Consider the following 23,523-nt stretch of genomic DNA (forward strand, 5'->3'; position numbering starts at 1 on the left):
GGGCCCACGACTGGCAGGGAAGCTCCTTTACTCACACTGGACATTCAAGGTAGGAGGAGAAAAAAGGGGGAGTGGTTAGAGGGATACAGAGGAAGAGGAGAAGGGGGCTTAAGCTGCAGTGGTTGCCTCATTGCCCAGCTTTACTGCGACCCACAGAGCAACCCCTCACCCCCAGGATGCCCCAGTGCCTCTTTCACCCCTTTTCTTACAGATGTCAGTGGCTTACAGATGGTACCAAAAATACCAACTTAAAAATATCCTGAAGAACACATGCATGTTAGTCATCTGCTAAGTTCAAAGTATTTGGGAAGGACAGTGGTAAGGGATCTCAGAGATAGGGTCATACCGAACTGTGTGGTTGAAGAGGGTAAAGGGACCCACTCACCTTGCAGCTCCTGCCCTTTCTCCCAAGCATGTCCAGGAAGCCCTGGAAGTGAAGATCTCAAGGTGTAGCCTGCCACTGCCAATCAGTACCCCTGCAACAAAAGTCTTGGCGGTCTACTGGAGTCAGAGATCTAAGGAGCTATCTTTAAGATTAGCCTCGCCCACACAAACATATCTTTTACTCTTTACAATGTAAGGTTATCAATGTATGTCTGGGCTGAAGACCTCCAGTCCCACGTTCCATTTAGTTGTAATACAGGAACTTCAAAACTGGGTCAGGTTGGTTATGTCAACATGACTCTCCCAACCCCATATGGTCTTTCCAAACTCTCCCGTCTACCACTAGACTACTTGCTTCCCTACCTAGAGGTTAAATAGGCAAGGTCATATAGAAGGGATTCAAATTCAGGTCTTCCCAACCAAAATTTCCTTCCCAGTCTGCAACCACACACAGTTTAGGGTTCTAAGTAGCTCAATGTAACTGGTTTGATTGGAGGTGGTTAGTTTCTTCTTTTCCCTTAAACAGCACTGGGGAAAAGGGAAACTAGTCCTGGGAGTACCAGGTATTGCCTTCTGAGACTTTAATGCCTTTGAGCTTTCTATGCACCAAGTGAGTTAGTACTTTACTTTATATGGTTAATCTTGCCTTGGGGATTATTCAAAAGAGGGAAAATTGTTCACTTTCTGCCCCAAACTCACACCCTCCCCACCCTGAATTATAATACAACCATGAAGGACTCACAACTCTACAGGGGTAGAGTTGAAATATTGTTACAGTGGCCATAGCATTTCAAATAGCCCAACAAATAAAGAGAAAGTCCTGGCTGGATTTGAGAGAACAACTTCTTGTTATCATGAGCCAGAAACAAAAGATTCTACTGAAACTGAATAGTTGACAGACTATGGTTGAACTTTAACCTTCGTGGGGAGTTAAGAAGAGGGTCAACAAATGGAGAAGCCCAAGATTGGTCTGGGGTAAACAGAAGGACAACAGCACTTTAGCAAGGTTATCTTCTCACCCCTCCCACCAGGTATCTGTCATCAATTTTCAGCCCTTTCCCTTCTGAGGCATCTGCCAAACCAAAAGGCTTTCTCCTCTTTTGTAGGATGTTAAGCCAACCCCAAAACATCCCTTAGAGCATGATGCAAAACCAGAGGGCAAGTTTATAAATCTCATTCCTGGGTAGAAAGTGCACATATCCAACCCAGCACAATGGTTAAGTGGTACAAACGTACACGGTAATAACTTTAATTAAATCAGAGCTGCTAGCACGTGTAACGTGTTTGGTAGCCCTGTAGCTATGTCAATGTTCCCAATTTACTAAAACATCAATGTGGCAGAATGCATTTATGAGCTCCAGATTTTCTGAACACTTTAGAGGCTGTTAAAAATAATGTAAAACAGAATTCTCTCTCAGAAACTTAGACATTAAGGTGGAACGCTGGTGGGCTCTTTTTGGGACTTTTTCACGGGGGCACCAAAATGAACAGAGGAAATGTTCGACTGTCAAAGCATATGACAGATGAGGGGAGGCAGATGGGGGAAGAGGGTGTACTAGCCACAAGGCCAACACATTCATGTTCAAAGAAAAGTCTGGGTGAAGGAAACCCCTCCCCCCCAAATAACAAAACAAAACCGAACCCCAGTCAGAGGGGAAAAAAAGGGTTTCATACAACATAGTATCAAAAAGTAAAAGGAACACACTAGATGCACAAACTGGTGGCAAGTCAGTCCAGAGCCTATTATGATAGGTCCTTTCAGTATCAGCCAGCTTTCTTCTCATCTTTTATCCTAAGGTTATTTACAGATGTGTGACTTGAACAAGAGTCTTCCAGAGGGTGGGCAGGCTTCAGTCATTGGTTTCGGGATCTGTCTGAGCCATGTAGGCATCCAACTCAGCATCCAGGTGTCCTTTTGTTTTCGACATGTACGCATCCAACTGGTTGTCCAGCTGCTCCTTGGTCAGTACAGGGCGAGCAAGGGCACCTCTCCCTCGTCCACGGCCTCGGCCTCTGCCTCCAAAGCCCCCTCTTCCCCGACCTATCATACCCCGACCTGGCCCAAAGGAAAAAAAGAAAACAGTTACAAGTATGTTTAATGGGTACTATGGTAAATGCCCCTCAGAGCAGCGGGGCCTAGCTGAGAAAGGCTGAAGGGCAGGGCAAAGAGGAGAAATCTGGAAAAACAGGAAACACACTGGGTAGAAAGCAACACATGGAAAGCACACATAATGAATCCCTTATTACATGCTCATCTCTAAATGCTAATTTTTTAAATTCTATCAAAGGGAAAATAACTGATAATTAAAAATTTCTTAATCTCTCCCCAAATGGAGAAACTAAAAAATTTGAGACTCACTCTAAGTTTATAATTAAAATGCAAATACATTACAGATAACTCCATTTAGTAAGATAGGGAGGAAGTAACAAGGGCACAGAGAAACAGGGATGTGAAGCTAGACAGTTTTCAAATTAAACTTTATTGGCGATCCTTCAGAAAAATTAGCTCATCTCTCCTCAAATTTATCAAACCTAAGGAGCTGGCTGATCCTATGTCAGGAGACTGAGGAGTTATTCTGACATAGGAACAATTAAGGGAGTTGGGAAAAAACACTTGGAGTAGTTCCAGCCATTTCTATCTCCTGATTCTATTCACATTGTAACAATTACGGTTATCTGAGAGGTGGTTTCAATTCACTTAACAAAACATACCCAGCTTTCTGAAAAGCTACTTTAGACTCCTCCCCACAAAATCCTTGTGATGTCTCTCTCAGAAACCAAGTCAAGATAATTTGAACATGCTATTTCATCCTGAAACCCAAACTAGCTTGCACTTAACTCAATAAGCCAAGCAACATATAATGCGAGAGAAGAAAATAAGCCCTCAAGTTATCAAATGTCCTTTCTCAACAGTTATTATCCCCTGGCTACTTCAAGGTCATAAATTATGGAAGACCCACCACACACTTTAAAAGGACCAAAGCAAATATACACAGGGGCTACAAGAATGTATGTATTTTTTTCCTGGACAGGTGTTGTTGGGAGTTTTCCACTAAGCTCTAAGCCAGAAAACTCCCATGAGATTTGGTATTAATAACAGCAACACCATTAAAAATTCTTTTCCAATCTGGGCCATGAAGTCACAAGACAAGTATCACTAAGTCTGAAGGTAAGATTATCAACAAGAGTCAGTTAATTAACTGACACAATACCATCTTGCTTTTTCTACTTTGATGGAAAAATCTCTGGTTTTGCAGAGACACAAACTGAGTCAATACCTAGCTCCAAGTCTACCATCTTTTTAACTCTGCTTTACTTTTGTTCATCCCCCTCTTCTCTATTATTAGACTCAAAGTGGGGTTTTGAGCTACGAGGTGGATTGTGTGGTGGTGGGGTAGGGACAAAAAAGATAAAACCCTTAACTGACCATCTTGTCATTTTAATAATACACTTTAAATTTACAAGAGCCTGAAAGAAGACTGCATATAATCTGGCTCTGTAACACATACCTCACTGTTCTTGGAAAACCCATGACAGACTTTCACACTACCAGCATGTGTATTTAGAATATAAGCCAGTTTCATAAAACAAACAAGACAAACAAATAAGCCTGCCTATGACTTGAAGCTGTGCAGAAAGGTGGCTCTGAGTTTTGAAGGGAGAGAAATAAGGGGAAGCTAGTCTCTGAAGTTGGTAGCTGACTAACCTCTACCACCGATTCCGCCACGACCCATAGCTCCACGCCCTAGGCCCCCTCTCCCAGGACCTCCACGACCTCGAACACCACCTCTTCTTAAGCCCATTCGGGGAGCTACGGCTCGTCCACCTCGGAGCAGGTTTTGACCTTGGAGAGGAGGCATACAATGTATATGCAGGTAAATCCAAGAGAGACAAAGTAGATTCTAACCAAAGGCAGGCGGTGAGGGTTAAATGAGAGTTAATTCAGTTAATTTTTAGGTTGGGTGGGGCAAGCTGCACACTGAGTATGAACAGATTAAGCTGCTCTTTATTCAACCAATTAAACAAGTCTGACCACAAATCCATTTTTGGAAGAAGCTGGCAGTTAAATAAATTAGTAAGTATACACGTTAATAAGTATATATTGAATAATCACAGATAGGTGCCTAGCATCATGATAGATTTAAAAATAAATGATATGATTCCTGCTCTTAGTATATTTTTGCAGGGGACAAGAACTATACAGGGAACAGTATAACAGTGCCCAAAATGTTACATATATTTAAGAGCTATGGGTCAACTTGTCCTTTTTTTCCAGGTGTAACAGTGTTTCACTAGAATAGAACCAGGAACAGATGATTAGTTAAGATATAGGCCAAAAGACCCAGAAATTTCTTAATTTGACTTATTTCTAGAACTTGAACGTGCTCTGATTCAAGCAGCAGCAGGGTGTTTTAAGATGGAATGGAGATGACATGAATTACCTGTTCTTACGCAGGTCATAGCCTCTCACCATTGCACATTATCAGAAAAGGAATGGTATCGATAAAAGACATGCAGCACTATTAAAAATACGTGATTTCAAAAGTTATTAATTATATTAATACAAATTCAGGCTTAAAGATGTTAAACAAATGTGTCCATAGCAGCCCAAGAGAAAAGGGAAGGGGGTGGGTCCCGAACAACTGCCAGGTACACAGCACTGACCTCGGAGCGGCATCCCGCCCCTAAGCAGGGTTCTTGTGGCACGTCCCCCACGAAGTCCTCCTCTGGGCAAGCCTCTCTGGATAATGGGCAGGCCTCTTCCTCCGATTGCTCCCCTGGCCAAGGCCCCTATGGGTCGGCCTAACCGTGCCTGGATGTTACTCTTACCCAGGCGCTGCTTTAAGCTCTTCTGGAAGAAAAGGTGTTAAGGAATTGAGATCAAAAAAGCAATCCAATGGGATTTAGCAACTAAAAGTGCAGAGAAAAAGAAGCGAGATGTCTGTGTGGTGGGAAATAAACCTGCACTTGCTGTCAAGGATCCCAAACCAGAAGCAAGCCTTTGCCTCAGAACACAGTGTAAGAGAAGTAGAATTTTGATCCAGAGCTTCTAAGAAGCTTGAGTATGGTTCCATGAAATTGGCATTACCACAAATTATCTCACTAGTTTGGCTACAGAAGTCATATATCACTACTTGGAATGCAAGTTTTAGTAAGAACACTAGATTTCAAATCGTGGATTCTGATTTTGAACCACCAGTTGACAATGATATGACTTGATTCATACCTGCCCAAGGACTACCACTCTCTTCAAAGGCTTACTCAAACACCATAGGAAGTTCATCACACTCTGGGCAAAATTTAAATTATAAGTTCATTTGAATTCTTGTGACATAAGAACAAGTTTGATTTCTCAGTCAAAGAGGCCAGTGTGTCCATTTTTCCTCTGAGTATCTATCTCCAGACGGTCCACTTTTTACCTTAAGATGTAAATAAACACAAAAAAGTCAAATCTCCTTTCCTTACATATTTTCAATAGTGATAATTCCATGTCTACCTTTGCAAACAGCTCCATTAAGTCAGTATAATGACCTTTAATTTATAATAAACATATAACTCAAATATATGTCCATAAAAAACCAGCCAAACTGGCATTAGAATTGAGCTATAATCATAAAGCTCAAGGTCACATGTGAGAACAAGGATATACCATACAGATTTTTCAATATATCTGTCCCTCAAAGAGAAACCATGAAAACGAGATCTCAGACAATTAAATTCCTTCAAAGGAATGGATGACTGTGTCGCCTTGAACAGCAAAGACCTAGCAAACCTGCCCTCCTAAAAACACCAAGTCAATATGAATGAAAATAAATTATGTATCCTCAGGCTTCACATACAAGTTACTACAAATGATTTTCTCTGCAACCATATGCTGTGAATTATTATTATTAGCATGAGATTACAAACTGCTTATCAGAGGGATAGGCTCTGAATGACACGAGGTCAAGACTTCATTCTACAAGTCTGTTGTGCTTGGTCATTCCAAGTATATCCTCTCAAGATCTGTGCTTTAAGGGGAGACTACATAGTACTTAGAAGTTCTTCTCCCTTCCCAGTCCTGCCTTGCCATCAACCCTATTCTCTACCTTAACAAGAAGCTCAAGAATGTCAGCTGTGCCATCCAGTTTCCACTCTAGAGCTGTGCTTGCTATAGGCTAAGGTATCCACTAGCCACACGTGGCTATTACACGCAAAAAAACTTAAAAAGTAAAATAAAAAATTTAAGCCCCTCAATCACACTAGTCATATTTTCAGTACTCAACAGTCACGTGGCTAATGGCTACTGTACTGGAGAGCACAGATATAGATAGAGCATTTCCATCATCACAGAAAGTTCTATGGGACACCACTGCTCTAGAGGCTACTTTCTGCACAGATTATATTTAAAGCTTGTTAAAATGTCCTTGGGAATGTCAGACTTGTCTTCAACAATTTTTAATATTTACTCTTAGAAAACAGTGGTGCCTTTTATTGCTTTCCTGAGTCAGGGATGAATGCAGCCACTCCAAGGCTTAAGGTAGCTGAAGCAGAAGGCCTTGTTTATTTTTGGTCAATGAGCCCAATGGTTCAGGGTGGGGGTGGGAGTTATATTTAACTGCTGATTTTATGCACAGCCATGCAATGCTTCCAGTTAAAGTCCTTACAGTTGCATGGCACCGCCCTCCAGACGCCCAGCCACAGCTTGGACATATCCTTCCACAGCCACTGTCCGGACTTGCATAAAAAGTCTATGAATAATAAAGAGCAGGTTTTATTTCAGATCTGAGCAAGATTATTTCTTAATGGAAATTTGAAAGTGAACCCACTAACTCTTAAATTACTCAGTGCTGTAGTTCTATTTTACTGACAAGACTTTAGGTGCTGTGGAGATGAGGGTCACCCTACTCTTTCCACTGTTTAGCACTGAAAACCTTTGACTAAGAGGCCTTTCAGATTCCCTGTACTAGGGAAGCAAGAATAAAGTCATTTCCCTAATTTGTAAATAATTTAATGGGGAATATAGGACTTTTGAAGATCATCTAAAACAGAAACTAAAAATTCTTTGTGGAAAAGCCAGTCAATTTATTCTTACGGGCAAAGGATCAGAAAACAAGAGATTAATACTCATTGATAACATAGAAACAGGCCACATTGATGGCAAACTCCCTAAAAGAGAAAAACAACAAAAAGTTACTTATTGGTACCTGCCCAAATGGGAATCCTCTGAGCTTCTCTCCCTTCCAGAGAAGTTCAGCTTTTGCCCTGAGCCACCTCATAATTACCCATCATGTCCTGACAGCCTCAGTGGACTGCCTGACAGAGATCAGCTGCTTCTGGAGCATTATGACCCATGCTCTCACCTGCTTAAGTTTTAATGCTGCCTGGACAGAGGGTCTATTCTCCATCTGCTGGGCCAGTCTTCTGTTTCTGGCACTGGCTAGCTGCTGCTGTTGCTGCATCGAAGCCCGAATATTCACTGGCATCGGCTGTTTGTTCTTCAGCATATTAGTAAAGCTTCAAGGTCGAACAAAATGGATGTTTAAATAAAAGCTTTATTACAAAACATTTATTGGCATTTTCATGGCTTGCTAGACCAGGAGCTCCAGATCCCACGAACTTAAAGTGGTACACTTAGATCAATGCTGATGTGGGTTCAAGACTCCTCTGCTTCCACAAACTTGCAAGAATCAGAAACTCAGAAATGCAGCTAAGTGTAGCACATTCAATCAAAAGTGATAACAAGGGCTCAGGTAACGGCTTTTAGAGGTGGAAAGCATGAAAAACACGCAATAAGCAGATATGATGACAAGAGACAGAAGATGTAGTTTCAAAGACGGACAAAGCAAGCCAAAACCTCAGGAGACCTTAGGGTGCTATTTTACGGGCAAATATACGGAAGGACAAGAGCACCTTCAAAGCCCATGAAAATGATATACCCACATAAATTATAAGAGCATATCACATTTTCTCATGTATTTGGTCACTTGTAATATGCAAATATGGAGAATCAGAGTAACACACCCTAAGAGATAAAGAGAAGTAAATATGCTTCAGAAAAGACAAACATAAGTAAATCATTTAGTGGCTAATACCAGCTTAATAAAGTCACTAGTCAAAGGCACTCAATGAACAAAGCTCTCAGACAGAAAGTGCCTTTAAATACTATAACTTTTTTTAGTATCCAATGATATATTTTTCCTGACTCCAAAGGATAACTTCTGAAAAGGTTAGTTCAATCATCTAAGAGCTTGTGAAGACACTCTTCTATTACTCCTGTCAAGTTAAGTTTAATGGGATGAAAGAGAACACTCAACTGTAAAAGAATTGAAAACAAAAACAAACTAAAGCAGAGTGGAAAGAAAGTGAAATGGAGCAAAGCAAGTGCCTCTTACAAGGCCCAAGAATGACATTCAAGGGCCTTTGGACATATTCTTAGCTTGCTACCTGCCTCTTACAGGCCAGACACAACACTGCTGGCCTTGGACTGGGCAGCAAGCCTACTGCAGCCAGGGTCATGCTACCGAGCTGCACCACCCCTGTATCAACGTAAAAATATGTGAAGAAAAGGGAGGGTGTGAGGAGTCTTTTTAAAATACATCCCACCAGATAAATATTTCAGATAGCATAATATAAAAATCTACTGATAAGGGGTTTTGAAACAACCGCCCAATTTGTTCTGTGTACCACATACGATGCAACTAAGAACAGAGGTCTGTAGCCTTCTGTTGGTATTTAGTTTAAAACAGACTTTTGTGCATTGGACCCCAGCGCCAATTTAAGTAATGTTTTCTTATGAACGAGCTGAAGTTGCTGTTGGCTGCCTCACCGCTCATTTAGAGACATCTTGGTGGTGCTTTTTAGCACAACTTTCGGCGCGGACTGTGCAGCCATCTTCAAATCCCGAGAATCTACAAAGGACAACGATCAGAATGAGCAAACCAGAATGGCGACTATCTCATTTCAACAAGACCCAAAGACCCCAAAATGAATGAAAAGGCTTGTATCGATGACTATCAACAATCACACCAAAACTCATTTCACGTACTGAAACAGAAGCTAGTTACTTCAAACTAATAAACTCCTAGGGCTTCCCAGATGGCGCAGTAGTACAGAATTCGCCTACCAATGCAGGAGACATGGGTTCTATCCCAGAGTACGGAAAATCTCCTGGAGTAGGAAAATGGCAACCCTCTCCAGTATTCTTGCCTGAAAAATTCCATGGACAGAGGAGCCTGGAGGGCTACAGTCTATGGGGTCGCCAAGAGTAGGACACGACTGAACACACACACTTTAAGTTTCAAGGCCGCAGGACAAAAAATATCTGCCTAAGCCTCCAAAATGGCAGACCCAAAGCAAGTGTTGTTAAGAGTCTGTTTTTTTTTTTTTTACCAACAGCGGTCCTTCTCAACCTTGGCAGCAAGGAGCTTTAAAAAAAACAAAACAAAAAGCACTCAGAAGCCTGGGCCCACACCATTTCAAGCACAATCTCTGATGGTGAAGTCTGGGGATGAGCCATTTATAGCAAGGGAAAATACGTCTACCTCGCTGCTTCTCACGTGCAGCTAAAACTGAGAACTACTGATCTAGAGAGATGACACAGGTATACCAATTTCGCAATCAAGTTAGGGCCATTAGCAAGGGCCTGGCGACCTGGGGGAGGAAGGGAATAGGAAAGATTTCCTACACGAGCATTCCCCTGGGAGGGCGCTCCCAGAGAGCGCGCCACGAAATTTAACCCTAAAGCCGCCATTACTTTCCAACGTTCCTTCAAGTCGTGTAATCCTCCTTTCGTCTCAAACCTCTGTCAGGACCGCCGACGTAGCTCAACTCGCCAACGTTCCTTTTTCATCCCTATCAAATTCCGACTTGACCTGTTCCATCAATCCCGCGACGAGTTTTTCAGTTCGGGGTCTCCCCCGCCTCCCTCTCCTGGGCTCCGCCCCCTTCGGGGCCTCCGACTCCCTATTTGCTTCCACATCCCACCAGCTCCTGTTCCGCGTCTGCCGGGCCCCTCGGTGCCCCCAAACTCCTGCCCTCCTCACCACAGACACGTACCGAAGGAAACGGACGCCAGTGCTCCTCCCGGGGCTGCCACCACGGCTGCGGCAGGCGGGCCGGAGGCCGGCCGAACCTGAGTTGACGGTGGAGGGGCTCGGGTTAACTTGGTGGGCGGTTGGTTAGATGTGTTAAGCGATAGATTGTTAAGTTAGTTCGTTGCTGCTGGCTGGTTGTCCGGTCGGCCGGTCCGCCTGCTCACCCGGCCTGCTCTTTCCTTCCTTTCACTACGCCGCTGCCGTCAACTCCCGCTCGGTGTGGAAAACAAAATGGCCGCCACGCCCAGGGCGGAATGGGACCGGCTAAAATGGCGTCGACGCAGCTACGTCAGACGTCAGATCCGCCGCACCCCTAGAGGGGCGGGAGAACTTGTGCCACGCCTGTGCGGGGATTAGGGCGGAGCCCTAGGGAGAAGGCGGGACTTTAGCAAAGGCCTCGTCCATATGACACGCAGCGCCCCGCCCAGGGAAGGGCGTGGCCAAATGGTTTTGCTCTAGGGTTTTAAGGGGCTGTGGATGATTAAGTGATTTGCGTCTCTGGGGCTGATTTGATCTCTGTGAAAGGGTGGTCCGTATTTTCTCGCGCGTCCTTCTGCCCCTGAAACTAAGACACAACAACTAAAATTCTTTAGGCGGATGTACCTCGATCTTTCTTGCGGACCACTGGGCTCGAGGAGTTTGCACTCGGGTAGTTGCACTCCCCTTATTCACCCCGGGCCCGGGTCAGAGAATTGTAGATTTATAGCAAAAGCCCCAACGGAGGCCGGGGGCGGTGGCCAGTGCTCAGAGCACACCTCTACTGGGTTCTGCGCCACTCACCACCGTCCGTCCGTATTTCCCTCTTCACTTCCCTCCCCAGCTTGGCCAGAATATTGTTAAATCCTTATTTTGTGGGGCCTTTGCGTCTCCCCTCCCGTTTCCGTGTCCACTTTCGCCGTTTTCCGTTCATGTGGATTTTGATGCAGACCTATACGGGATTTTTATTATGCCTTGACACACAATAAAGGGCTCAAATGTTTGAAGAATGAGTGAATGAACACATCTTCACCCTTGCCCCCAATATAAGCGCATCAGATCCTTTCATTTTCCTTCTTAGCATATATTTGTGAGTTTAATGTTTTGGTATCCTTACTGGGCTTTACCTACGTGACGTTGAGGGTTGTGTGTTGTTAGGCTCACTGCTGTGTCCCCAGCTCCCATACGATGTCTAGCACATGGTAGGTCTTCAGTAAATACTTTGAAGGTTGAAGGGAAATTCTGCCTTTATAGCTGAGACGCTGGTACACGTATTAGCTTCATACATCCTCCACTTCTAGCTGGAACCTTGAATCCCAGCCTTCCTGGGCCTTCAGCATTCCTTAAATAGGAAGATGCAATGGTCCCTTGACCTCTCTCCAAAAAGATCTCTCCTCAAATAAGGCAAGTTGTGAGTGAGCAGCCTTCATTTCCCCACCTACTCTATACTGTCCACCTACTCTATGCTGTTACCAAAGGAGACAGACAGCAACGGGCGGCTGGTGAGACAGAAGCCTTTAATGAAAGAGGAGTTGCAGGCCTAGCCCACTATTCTTGCGCCCTTGCTGGTGGGGAGGGAAAAGTAAGGTGAGGGGAAGCAGGGTGAAGGAGCAGGCATGGCAGGGTGGAGGGGACGGGCGCTGCCAAGGGGCCGTCTCCTCAACTGTTCTCCCAGAAGAAGTTGTTGCAGGCCACCGTGAGGGCAGCCACCAGCACCACATACTCCTGGAAGTCCACCTCTCCATCTCCATTCTCATCCAGCTCCTTCATCACCTTGTCCACAGCGTCTGCATCCTTCTGGGCCTGTGGAGAGAGGAGATGGAGAGACAGGTATACAGGGAGATGAATAGCACTGAATCAGGGGCATGGGGGGAGGGGTGATTGATTGGGGAGAAAAAGGCAGAGATGAGCAAGAGGAAAACTACTTATAATTATGGGACTCTTGTTTCCCTCCTCAAAACCAACAAAACATTTGTGGCTTCCGGTTGCCTACAGAATTAGCTCCCTAACAAGGCAGAATAATAAAAACAATTACCATATGTTGAGTGCCTACAATGTGACAAGTTCTGCACTAGGAGCTTTACAAGCATTCTCATTTAATTCTAGCACAATTAGAATGAAGTGGGTTTCATTATTCCCATTCTAGAGAAGAAACAAATTGACAGTGAGTGGTTAAAGAGCATGCCCAAACTCACACAGCTAGAAAGTAATAGCATCAGAATTTGAACCCAGGTCTCATAAAATCTAAAAGCTGATACACTTTCTACTGGTTTATTTTCTGCATCCTTCAGTTCAATCAAAACTACTGAACATGTTCCATCCTCTTTCTCCCATCCTCTTGTTCAGATATTGTGCGTGTGAAGTTGCTTCAGTCGTGTCCAACTTTTTGTGACCCTGTGGACTGTAGCCTGTCAGGCTGCTGTGTCCATGGGATTCTCCAGGCAAGAATACTAGAGTGGGTTCCTGTGCCCTCCTCCAGGGGATCTTCCTGACCCAGGGGTGTCTCCCGTGGCTCCTGCATTGGAGCGGATTCTGAGGCTGAGCCACCTGGCAAAACTTCAGATACTGTACCTCCTCCTAAAATGTCTTTACTTACTCTAATAATCTTCCAGGGGCTTGAGTGCCACCTCTTTGGAGAGGTTCTCCCACTGCAGTTAGGTTAATATTCTCCCACAATCCTTTCTGACACCTCTGTTAAGGCCCTGGGTGCTTCCTGGTGATCAAGGTATGCTTTCAAATGTCAGTCTTTTCCTTCTAGACTGTGTGTTTTGTTATTGATGCGTCTACACATCGCCTAGCCCTTAACAGGTGATCAGTAAATCAGGGCATTTTGACTTGAACCCAGAGGAGTGGGGGGCAGGGGGAGGGGGAAGAGACGGATGGTTGGGCTGAGCTGGGGTGGGGAGATGGCAGAGAGGAGCGTACTTTGTTCCCCCATCCCTCCCCAACTCCACCCTGTACCCCCACCCTGTGCTCACATCCAGGAAGCCGGAGAGCTCCGTCTGCAGCAGCTCTTTCAGCTCCTTCTTGCTCAGCTTGTACTTGTCTCCCTCTTTGCCCGAGTGGGCGTGGAACACATTGATGAGAGTCTCCATCGCCGTCTCCAGCTCAGAGCCCATCTCGAAGCTCACCTACCCACGTCCCATCATGGAAGTGAGCTTGGACCATGCTTAGGGTACCTGGGGTTGGGGTAGGGTCCCACAGCTCAAAGAGCCATGAGATCGGATCCCCACCACAATTCATCTTTCCTGAGATTTTACACAAACAGAACTTCTAGACTCATTCTCTGAGCCCTTCAATCCATACTCTAGCCAGAAAGAGTCAGGGCTTTGGGCATGGAGGTGGAGCAGCTGGAGCTGGGCTCACTTTAGAGGCCTGGAGTGGACTCTGCTTGGCTCCTGGCTGCCCGGACACACACTGAGGTGGGTGGGGCAGGCAGGCGGGGGTGGTCACAGGACCCAGTCTGGCTTCCTCTGGCTCTATTTTTACCCTTGGATTGCCTGCCTAGCACGGCCAAGCTCTGCTATTGGGGATGGTGGGCTGGGCTCCCCTCTATAACCTTGACTCTGTGGCCCACCATAAACAAGGAGTCAGCCTGGAGCCCTTGGTCAGCTTGGTGGAGAGGGTGGCAGTCCGAGTGGGTGGTCCAAGATTGATGGGGAGGGAGCCTGAACATGTCACTTTGGCTTCCCTCCATTACCTCTAGTTTGGTTCCTCTTACTTCTCTGCAGAATCAGCCCTTCTACTGGGGAGTAGTGGGAAGGGAAAGAGGAATATCTGAGCCTTTTCCCTGGAGCCAGGGCTCCCAAGGAAGGGGAGAAGATACTTGCGGGATCTTGTCTCTGCTGTTGGCCGCTCCTGTCCCCAGGCCAACTTGGGTGATATTGGGATAATGGCAGCAGGGAGGATGGGGCTGGTATGTGTTTGGGGAGATAAAGGCTGAATGCATGAGGTCTTCTAAATCCAAGGGGCTGGGAGAGAGGAGGGGAAAAATGGAGGGGTCTGTTGAAGAGAGGGGACTACCAAGCCAGGGGGCCTCTTTCCCTTGGCCTTGGGACAGTTGGCCCCTCCACAGCCTCCGGGGGTAACTCAGGTATCTCAGATCAGGTATCCCCATCCTTCCCCAGGCCTGAGGGGTCAGACAATGGGCCCTGATCAGATGACATCCTAGCTCTTCAATGGAGCCCTTGTATGTGTCACCTGAACTCCGGACATGAGAAGCGGTTGTCACAGAGACCTGGGGGAGATGGAACCCAAGCCGGGGCTGATAGAGGGGATATGGAGGAAGAGGGAGGGGTGCTTGTGGCTCAGTTACCAGCCCCATCCAGGAAGGGCACCTAGAGGTTGCCTGGAGACCTCGAGCAGCCTGGGATTTTGCGTAGGGGCCATTCTGAAAGGACCTTGGCAGGGAGGGGGTAGACAGAAAAACAAAGGGAAAGAACAAGAGGAAAGAGGAGCCGAGGTATGGGACAAGAAAGAGGAGGAGGAGAAAGGGAGGTCATATGAAGGGAGGGTGGGAGTGGGTAGAGTTCCCTAGTGCCCCCTCTTCCTGGTATCACATGGTCCATGCTCTGGGAGGGAACCTGGGCAAGGCTGGGTGGGGTGGCAGATACACAAAGGCTGCTGGTGGGTGGGTGTGCAGAAGGAGCAGTTCCATCTGCTTTCTTATTCTTACACCACTGGAAGCAAGGCAAGAGCTGGGTCTCCTCCCCAGCACCTGGGAGATGGAGGGAGCTTTGTGGGGGCTCTTGAGGGCTCTGTGGTAGGAGGGCCGGGTCTCCTGGAAGCTCAGTGTCTGGGATTCCCACTGGCTTCCTCATCCGCCGAGCTCCCAGATTTCCCTCTGACCTTCACTTCCCTCCCCCCAGCACCTTCCAAACAATGTCTCCCCCAAATCCCAAACTCCTCTCAGACCCTCAGGGCACTGCAGTGCTATCCGCCTCAGTCTCCTGGAGCCCTGCTGAAGCCCCCTCTTCCCCAGGCTGGCCAGGGCAGGGAGAAGGGCAGATGGGGCAGGATACTCACTGTCAGCCTGGGAGCAGGTTCTGGACAGGCAGACGAGGCTGCAAATGTGGCTCCTGGAGCTGTGCGGGAAGACCTGTCTTCAGCTGTCCTTCCCCCGTGACGCCCCCTCCGCACCGGCTCCACCCCTTCACAGACAGACACCCAGTGGGGCGAGGGGCCAGGAGTGGACAGAGGCGCCCTCTGTCTCCTGGGCTGAAACAGGCTGCCCTGTGTCCTCTTCTCCAGCCTTGGATGCCACCCCCACGCGGGGGCCCCAAATGGCAGGGCCCAGGAAGAAGGGAGGTGGGAAAGGTCCTGGGAAGAAGGAACACTGAGAGGCCTTCTGGACTCTTCCGCCCATGCTCCACCCTCCCCTCCCAGTAATAATGGGTGTGCAGCCGGGCAGAGAGGAGGTGTGTGCACCTGACTGAGGGGGCTCATCTTGGAGGGGACTCCTCGGTGAATAATTTAGTCTTGGGAGTCTCCCTGAGGGGTTTCAGCCTGACAACCCCACTGAGGGATTTCAATCCAGGGTCTCCTCTGTGTGGGGCACTCAGCCCGGGTCCCCCTCTGTTTGTCGGGTCACAGAATGGATCCTCTGTGGAGGACTTGGGCTGCAGGGTCCTTAGTGGGGTCTCATTTTGAGGGGCCCTCTGTGGTGTTTCTTAGATGGGACCTCTCAGTGCTGAGCTCCCCCAGTTGGTTTTTCCAATATGCAGTGCCTTCTCCCAATGGCAATAGGCTGCTGCTGCTGCTAAGTCGCTTCAGTCGTGTCTGACTTTGTGTGACCCCATAGATGGCAGCCCACCAGGCTCCCCCGTCCCTGGGATTCTCCAGGCAAGAACACTGGAGTGGGTTGCCATTGCCTTCTCCAATGCAGGAAAGTGAAAAGTGAAAGTGAAGTCGCTCAGTCGTGTCCAACTCCCAGTGACCCCATGGACTGCAGCCCACCAGGCTCCTCCATCCATGGGATTTTCCAGGGAAGAGTACTGGAGTGGGGTGCCATTGCCTTCTCTGCAATGGAAATATACATACACCTCATTAGAAAAGGGGGTATGGTGGGCCAGCAGGCTCCCTGTATTGGGAGCGATGGGATCCCAGGATGCCTGATGAGTGGGATCTGGCCACGCAGCTCCAGGGAGTCCCCTCCCTCACCAAGGGGAGGCAGGTGGGCTGGGTTGTGGGGACCAGGGTTCCTGGCCTGATTGCTGGAGCAGGGGTGGGATGCCTCATGTGTGATTGGACAGGTCTCCTCTCCACAATCTACGACGGAAATTTGACACCTCCGGGCTTGGGAGGGGCTCTCTCCTCCTTCCTGGACGTTTATAAACCACAGCTCTGGGGCTCCTGCTTGCTGCACCCCATCTCCTTGCCCCGGTGAGTCTTTCCCTTTAACCCCGGAGGGAGCCTGGGGAGCATTTTTTTCCGCCCTGGGCTCCCAAGTCCCTCCCCTGGACCTGGCTTAGACTGGGATTCAGGAAATGGCTTTGGGAAATGCAGCAACAGTCCTCGCAGAGGGGAGGGGGTGGGCTGGAAAAGGGAGGATGAGTGGGCATGGCCCCAGCCGTCACCCCCCCAGTCCCCCTCCACCACTGCCTCCCGCTGTGAGTGCCAGTACCCAGCCCAGACTGCTGTTTCTGGGAGACGAGGGTGGGGAGGGCTGTGGGGTCTTGAGCTCCACACTCTTCCCAGCTGCCCTCGAGGGGAGATGCGAGTGGGGCGACAGAGAGGCGGGTTCTGTCCAGACCGAGCCAGCCCTGACCACAGCTGGGCATCTGCCAGACCCTGGCTTCTCTGCTGGGAAGAGTGGCCAGTGTGTGTGTGTGGGGGCGGGTGCAGTGCAGGCGGGTGGAGACCCAGGTCCTTGCACAAACAAGCTTTGGAGACAAACAACCCCGTGACCCTTTGAGGCTGGTGAAACTCCAAGAAAGGGTCCTTGGGACTAAACCCCACAGAGGGGCCACACGAGACTGAGAGGAGTCCAAAGAAAGACCCCAGTCCGAAAGCCTCCTCCCAGACGGAGGGGTCTCCAGACTGAGGGACCAACGCACAGGGGTCCCTGAGACACGGATACAGCAAAAGGATCCCCAGACTGTGAGACCTAGAGAGGAAGGGGTTCCTGGAAGTGAACATTCCTGTCTCCTTACGCTGAGGTACCGTTGCCTGGTCCCTTGCCCCAAGCTCCATCCCCTCATCCCTGCCCCTTCTCTTCTTCCCTGTGAGGCTTCCTCAGGCAGAGACTTGAGGTGGCAGCACCAGGGCAGGGGCCTCTGGCCTGTCCTGACGCTCCCCTCCTCTCCTTCCCCCTCCGGCAGGCCAGCCCCGTGAGGACATCAGCCCCAGCGGCAGGGTCCTGATGGCAGCCGAGCCACTCACTGAGCTGGAGGCGGCCATTGAGACAGTGGTCACCACCTTCTTCACCTTCGCAGGGCGGGAAGGCAGAAAAGGCAGCCTCAGCGTCAATGAGTTTAAGGAACTGGTCACTCAGCAGTTGCCTCACCTGCTCAAGGTGGGTGGGGGTCTCTAGGCATGCGGTTTTGGGAACCAGGGACTGAAGGACACTGGGTCCGTGAGGAGATATTGCTGAGCATAAGGTGATCACAGGTGGACTGAGAAGAAGGGTGTGGCAACTGCGTGTGTAAATGGTTCTGGCTGTTCTTGCCTGGTGTGTGTGTGACTAGGTAATTCTATGAATGCACGTGTGTTGCTGCAAAGGGCTTTGTGCTCCTGCCAGACGATGCTGTTGGGTTCTTGTTGGGTCTGTCTGTGCCTCTCTGGTTTCATTTTCCCAGCACAGGACTGGACCCAGAGCTGGTTTCCGGAAGATTCATAGGCCATCAGAGCTGAAAGGAGGCCAAGAGAAAATATGGTCCAAAGTCCTCACTTCACATGTATAGAAACCAAGGCTCAGCTGTGGGGAAGGGTTTGTTAAAAATAAAAACACAGCCAAACTCACAGAGTCGCAGAATCTCAAAGCAGGAGGTTCCTGTAAGTGGTTTGTGGTTATTCTCCGTGCTCTCTGGGAATCCCTTCTGTAATGCAACTGACGCCATCATTCTTCCTCTCCTACTTACAGGATGGGGTAGGGATTTACGTTTCATCTGCATTGAGTTGGCACATCATCCCAGGCTGTTCAGTTTCATTTACATCCTTTCTGAAAATTCACAGGCACACGAAAGTGTGTGAGTATGGATTAAAAAAAAAAAAATCCCTACAAACTAGTCTCTGAAATGCATAGTCTATCATCTGGAATATCTCCTACATCCTTAAACTTCTCCCTTCCTCTTCTCACAGGAAACGTCAGGCTCTCCCCTGAAAATACAGCATTCCCTGTAGCCCTGTCAAATAATGACTGGTTTTTCTTCCAAATCTAATTCCTTCTGGGCCTGGAAATGCAGGTAGTGACCTCTTTGCTTTTCATTGCAACTTCCAAATGATAGTTTCTTCTCCTTCTCCTCCCCCACTCTCCCTCTCCCGTCCCTGCTCTCCCCATCTCTTCTTCTTTTTTTTTGGCTGCACCTGTGGCATCTTGTGGGATTTTTTTTTTAGTTCCCCTGACCAGGGGTCAAACCCAGGCCCTTGGCAGTGAGAGCACAGAGCCCTAAGCACTGCACTGCCAGGAAATTCCATCTTCATCATGAGACACTCAGCTCCTTGGAAGCTCATACATATGCCTGCCATTTTAATTGTACACCTTATAGCTCTTCAGCTTCTGGCTTATGGTTTTTCTTCTCGTCATTGCCACTGTCAGAATCCACAAGACAACTCATTCCACACCTGGGCCTTTCGATTTCTTGAATTCCTTACTTTCAAAGATTCTGTCTTCCTGCATCTCAGCATTCTTGCCTCTCTGCCCCACTGCCCTGTTCAAGATCTTTAGATCTTGTCATTACCAGTGCATCGTCTCCACAATCTCAGTTTCAGGCTTCTCTTCATCGACCACCTCCTGCCATTCCATCCACTCCATTCCTCCACTCCACCATCCTGACTCCACTGGGACCTTCAGTCTCTTGACCTTAATTAACACTTTTCCATCTTCCATCACCATCCCTCAAGACCTCATTTCCCTTCTTACTCTGCTGGGTTCTAAGGCTCACCACTATAATCACTTGCTCAACTCCCCTTGATTCTCTTTGTTTCTGTCCTAGTTATTTGGCAAAATCTCAACCCGGGTTAACTCCGACATTTCAGCTCCATTAGCTTGCTGGTGAAACCCACCATTCTGCGGCTGAATTTGGCTGGAGAAAAATATACTTCCACGTTGACTTGTCTTCCTTTAAATCTATGACTGTTGGCAATGCCTGGTCATTCTCCATTCCCCTACTTGATTCATTTACCAGCCCTTTCACATGATTATTTCACAACTTTTCCTTTCTCCTCAACTCCAGGACCTCTTCTCATAGTCTCCTTGTCACTGAGAATTTTTCTCACTGAGAAAATAAAAGCCATCAGGAAACTTCTATGTGCTTCCTCCCCCAAATTTACTAACTGATCAGCGCATTTCCTGCCTGCCTTCATGTTACGGGGATGATCTCTCTCTGCTTTTAAGGCTGGTCCCTCTGCTGGTGGCGCTAAATCCCATCCCTTCTCACCTTCTGAAAGACGTAACTCTCCCAATTCTTCCTCTCTTCTCTTGCATCATCAAAACTTCCCTCTGTAGGGACTTCGCTGGTGGTCCAGTGGTTAAGACGTCCCCTTTCAATGCAGGGGACACGGGTTCGATCCCTTGTCAGGGAGCTAAGATCCCATATACCTTGTGGCCAAAAAATCAAAACGTAAAGCAGAAGCAATACTGTAACAAATTTAATAAAGCCTTTTAAAATGGCCCACATAAAAAAAATCTTAAAACTTCCCTCTCTACTAGATTGTTCTGATCAGTCTGCGAACTTGACCCTGTAATTCCCTCCAGCTATGCCTTACACCTCTGCTCCCCTTTGTAGTAAAACTCCTCAAAAGCAGGGAGAGTTATTTATACTTGCCGTCCCTGCTTTTCCTCTCCTGGTTCAGAATGCACATCCCCCGGGGGTCTGCTAGACTTACTCCTCATTTGACTCAGATGGCACGTCCTCGGCGTGGCCCTCCTTCGCCACCGAGCACAGAAATCACCTCCTGTGCCCTGTACCTTTGTTATTGTTGAGTCGCTCAGTCGTGTTGACTCTTTGGTGACCTCATGGACTGTATCCTGCCAGGTTCCTTTGTCCATGGGATTTTCTAGGCAATAACACTGGAGTGGGTTGCCATTTCCTTCTCCAGGGGAGTCTTCTCGACCCAGGGATTGAACTCTCATCTCCACATCTTCTGCATTGCAGGTGGATTCTTTACTGCTGAGATACCAGGGAAGCCTAAGACATCAGGACTGATGTGTGCTTAGTCGCTCAGTCGTGTCTGACTCTTTGCGACCCCATGGACTGTAGCCCGCCAGGCTCCTCTGTCCATGGGATTTCCCAGGCAAAACTACTGGAGCAGGTTGCCATTTCCTGCTCCGGGGGATCTTCCCAACCCAGAGATCCAACCTGCGTCTCTTGCGTCTCCTGCATTGGCAGGTGGATTCTTTACCACTGTACCACCTGGATAGCCCTCTGTCCCCTTTACCCTAGAGCTGTTTTCTTTCAGGACAGTTTCTTCACAACAGCCTCCATTACATAATTTAATTTTATTTATTTTTAAGATATTTATTTACTTATTTGACGGTGCCAAGTCTGAGTTGCAGCATGTGGGATCTCGTTCTCTGACCAGGGATTGAATCCAGGCCTCCTGCATCGCGAGTGTGGAGTCTTAGCTGTTGGACCACCGGGGAAGTTCTTCCATTATATAATTTTATGTTACCAAGAAGTAACACGTAATTTCCTTCCTTTCCATTGGAGGAAGCATTCTGATTTTCATAAAGGGGAGGAATCTGCTCACTGCTTTATTTTCAGCACTTAGAGTGGTGTCTCGCTCTTAGGTGGTGTTGGCCGGTCGCTCAGTCTTGTCCGACTCTTGGTGACTCTACAGACTGCGGCATGCCAGGCCTCCCTGCGCTTCACTGTCTCCTGGAGCTCAAACTCATGTCCATTGACTCAGTGATGCCATCCAACCATCTCATCCTCTGTTTCCCGCTTCTCCTCCTGACCTCAGTCCTATCCATGTTTTCTTCCATAGCCTTCACTTCAGTTTTCTTCACAAAAGCTTAAAATATAGTTCTATATTTTTCCTGAGTGCTTTATTTTATAGTTTTACTATTCTAAGTGGACTCTTTCATATTATATTTCCAAAATGGTATTTGTTTTTGAGTATTAATATTGTCACCAGATACTTTATCATTTCTGATAGTTTTTTTGGGGGGAAAGAAATACAGAATTGTAGCTACAAGCATAAGCTCCGAGCTAGACAACCTAGGTTCAAATACAGGGTCTAGTTTGTCATCTGTGGTGAGTACTTTAATCTTTCTGAGCCTTGATTTCTCACCTGTGAACTGGACTCATACCGTTCTTGTTGGAGTGGCCTTGCATTTATTCAGTCAGTATTTATTGAGTGCCTACTATGTTCTGTTCTGACATTGTCCTAGGCTTTGGGTTATAGTAGTGACCAAGCCTCCACTCTGTGCCAAACACTTTCCCAGGCACTGGTATCACGGTGGTGGACAAGATGGACAAGGGCCCTGTGTTCCTGGAGCCTTTCATTCTAGCAGATTATGAAGACTGAATGATGTAAAGCATGTAATATGTTCAGCATAATGCTTGGAACCAGTCAGCACTATTAAATGCTTACACTTGCTGAAATGTTAGCTTTTATTGCTCTTTTTGGTTTTTCCTAGGTATACAGTTATCTAATTGCTAATAGAACAAGGGGTGAATTTACATCCTCTTTGTTAACAATTTTACTTTTTATTTCTTTCTCTTGACTAATTGGATGTTTCCCCTCTCCCTCCCCATGTAACACTTGCAATTGCTTTCCACTGGCAATGCTTATAGTATTTTACAGTTAAGTGTGACTGTGGCCTTTAAAAACGTCTGTTGAGCTCTTCTATGAATTAGTTTCGTGCCATCTATAGATCTGGAAAGCCGCCTTAGCCTTCATCCAAACGTTGATTCAAATGTTGGGCATGCGCTGTGCCTGAGGCATCCTTGTCTGCTTTGACATGGATCTGTTGTTCAACAGTCAACTTTTCTGTTGTGGTTATCCATCTGGCAACAAATCCTCTGATCACGGTGGTCCGACTTAGAATATCCTTAGATTTCACAGGTCTGCTGGGAGAGACTTTGCCAAGGACCCCCTAGAAAACCAGATACCTTGTGTCCTTGCCATTCCCCTGATCTACCAGGCTAGTGACCCGGCTGGAAGAATGAGAAGGCATGAGGGTTATGCGAGCAGGCAGCAAAGTGCTGTGAACGCCTCCAACTTTCTGTGAAGGAGGAGGGTGGCCTGAGAAGACTCAGGGTGGTCAGAGGGAGTCCATGGCTACAAGGGCTCCCCAAGTGTCCTTGGGATTATCCCAGGGCTGGTGCAATGATGTGCTGAAGCCTCTTGGTACCTGCAGTTGAAGGCCCATCTGTGCATCTCTTCCCGACTCTGCGTTCAGTGACATCACGTTTATGGTTCACAATCCCCCATGGTGGGTGTGTTTAGACCACAGCACACACTATAACCAGGTTCCCCACTTCCACCCTTTGCTTTCCCCTGGAGTCGGGCACCAGAGCAGTGCCATGTTGGGGCTGCAGCTTCGTCCAGAAGGTGTGGGGGTAGCCCTAGTGCTCTTTGAGGGAAGGGAATAGTGACTGGCAATTCTTCCCTGTCTCCCTGTGTCCAGTCATTTCTAACTCTACTGTTTGCTGTGGTGTCTCCCCAGGATGTGGGCTCCTTAGATGAGAAGATGAAGAGCTTGGATGTGAATCAGGACTCAGAGCTCAAGTTCAGCGAGTACTGGAGGCTGATTGGGGAGCTGGCAAAGGAGATTAGGAAAGAGAAGGCCCTGGAGATCCGGAAGAAGTGAAGCCAGCTGGCTGGGATGGGGGCGGGCATGGCATGGCTGGGTTGAACCCCACTTCCCGCAAATAAAGCTTTCTCCTTGAAACACAGATGTTGCTTATTCCAGACCCATCCT

The 23,523-nt window shown here is 47.6% G+C and overlaps 3 protein-coding genes across 13 annotated transcripts; 1 reads left to right on the plus strand and 2 right to left on the minus strand.

Annotated features, from left to right (window-relative positions):
* Positions 1 to 1,209: 1,209 nt before the first annotated feature.
* LOC102408329 (chromatin target of PRMT1) lies at positions 1,210 to 10,714 on the minus strand. Of its 8 annotated transcripts, none has more exons than XM_025287802.3 (7): positions 10,423 to 10,711; positions 9,194 to 9,275; positions 7,728 to 7,881; positions 7,032 to 7,115; positions 5,050 to 5,233; positions 4,091 to 4,228; positions 1,210 to 2,440 (listed from the first exon to the last, which is right to left on the minus strand). In XM_025287802.3, exons 2-7 carry the CDS (start codon positions 9,256 to 9,258, stop codon positions 2,235 to 2,237), a joined length of 831 nt encoding a protein of 276 aa, XP_025143587.1. In that variant the 5' UTR covers positions 9,259 to 9,275; positions 10,423 to 10,711; the 3' UTR covers positions 1,210 to 2,234. The 8 variants fall into 8 exon arrangements, 7 of the variants coding, with proteins under 7 accessions (XP_025143587.1, XP_025143586.1, XP_044800270.1 ...); XM_025287801.3 differs by having other exon boundaries at positions 5,050 to 5,236; XM_044944335.2 differs by lacking the exon at positions 10,423 to 10,711 and adding an exon at positions 10,121 to 10,313 and having other exon boundaries at positions 5,050 to 5,236.
* Positions 10,715 to 11,936: 1,222 nt separating this feature from the next.
* On the minus strand, positions 11,937 to 15,615 carry S100A1 (S100 calcium binding protein A1). Of its 3 annotated transcripts, none has more exons than XM_006041043.3 (3): positions 15,462 to 15,615; positions 13,415 to 13,567; positions 11,937 to 12,239 (listed from the first exon to the last, which is right to left on the minus strand). In XM_006041043.3, exons 2-3 carry the CDS (start codon positions 13,553 to 13,555, stop codon positions 12,096 to 12,098), a joined length of 285 nt encoding a protein of 94 aa, XP_006041105.2. In that variant the 5' UTR covers positions 13,556 to 13,567; positions 15,462 to 15,615; the 3' UTR covers positions 11,937 to 12,095. The 3 variants fall into 3 exon arrangements, with proteins under 3 accessions (XP_006041105.2, XP_025143591.1, XP_025143592.1); XM_025287806.2 differs by having other exon boundaries at positions 13,415 to 13,615; positions 15,462 to 15,603; XM_025287807.2 differs by having other exon boundaries at positions 13,415 to 13,578; positions 15,462 to 15,600.
* Positions 15,616 to 16,667: 1,052 nt separating this feature from the next.
* Positions 16,668 to 23,497, plus strand: S100A13 (S100 calcium binding protein A13). 2 transcript variants are annotated; one of them, XM_006041045.3, is made up of 3 exons: positions 16,668 to 16,817; positions 17,756 to 17,949; positions 23,269 to 23,497. In XM_006041045.3, the coding sequence occupies exons 2-3, from the start codon at positions 17,797 to 17,799 to the stop codon at positions 23,410 to 23,412; spliced, it is 297 nt and encodes a 98-aa protein (XP_006041107.1). In that variant the 5' UTR covers positions 16,668 to 16,817; positions 17,756 to 17,796; the 3' UTR covers positions 23,413 to 23,497. The 2 variants fall into 2 exon arrangements, with proteins under 2 accessions (XP_006041107.1, XP_006041106.1); XM_006041044.3 differs by lacking the exon at positions 16,668 to 16,817 and adding an exon at positions 16,921 to 17,593.
* The last annotated feature ends 26 nt before the right edge of the window (positions 23,498 to 23,523 follow it).

The sequence above is a fragment of the Bubalus bubalis genome, chromosome 6, assembly GCF_019923935.1.
Source record: "Bubalus bubalis isolate 160015118507 breed Murrah chromosome 6, NDDB_SH_1, whole genome shotgun sequence".
Classification (NCBI taxonomy): Eukaryota; Metazoa; Chordata; class Mammalia; order Artiodactyla; family Bovidae; genus Bubalus; species Bubalus bubalis.

What these genes read in the sequence shown, in the direction of transcription:
- LOC102408329 (XM_025287801.3), bottom strand. Translation starts at nt 9,258, where the DNA reads ATGGCTGCACAGTCCGCGCCGAAAGTTGTGCTAAAAAGCACCACCAAG. An exon ending in CAGCATTAAAACTTAAGCAG is followed by an intron (nt 7,116 to 7,727) that starts GTGAGAGCATGG and finishes TATTATTCATAG; the next exon opens with ACTTTTTATGCAAGTCCGGA. An exon ending in TGGCGGAATCGGTGGTAGAG is followed by an intron (nt 2,441 to 4,090) that starts GTTAGTCAGCTA and finishes CCTTTGGGCCAG; the next exon opens with GTCGGGGTATGATAGGTCGG.
- S100A1 (XM_006041043.3), bottom strand. Translation starts at nt 13,555, where the DNA reads ATGGGCTCTGAGCTGGAGACGGCGATGGAGACTCTCATCAATGTGTTC. An exon ending in AGCTCTCCGGCTTCCTGGAT is followed by an intron (nt 12,240 to 13,414) that starts GTGAGCACAGGG and finishes CTCTCTCCACAG; the next exon opens with GCCCAGAAGGATGCAGACGC.
- S100A13 (XM_006041045.3), top strand. Translation starts at nt 17,797, where the DNA reads ATGGCAGCCGAGCCACTCACTGAGCTGGAGGCGGCCATTGAGACAGTG. An exon ending in AGTTGCCTCACCTGCTCAAG is followed by an intron (nt 17,950 to 23,268) that starts GTGGGTGGGGGT and finishes GTGTCTCCCCAG; the next exon opens with GATGTGGGCTCCTTAGATGA.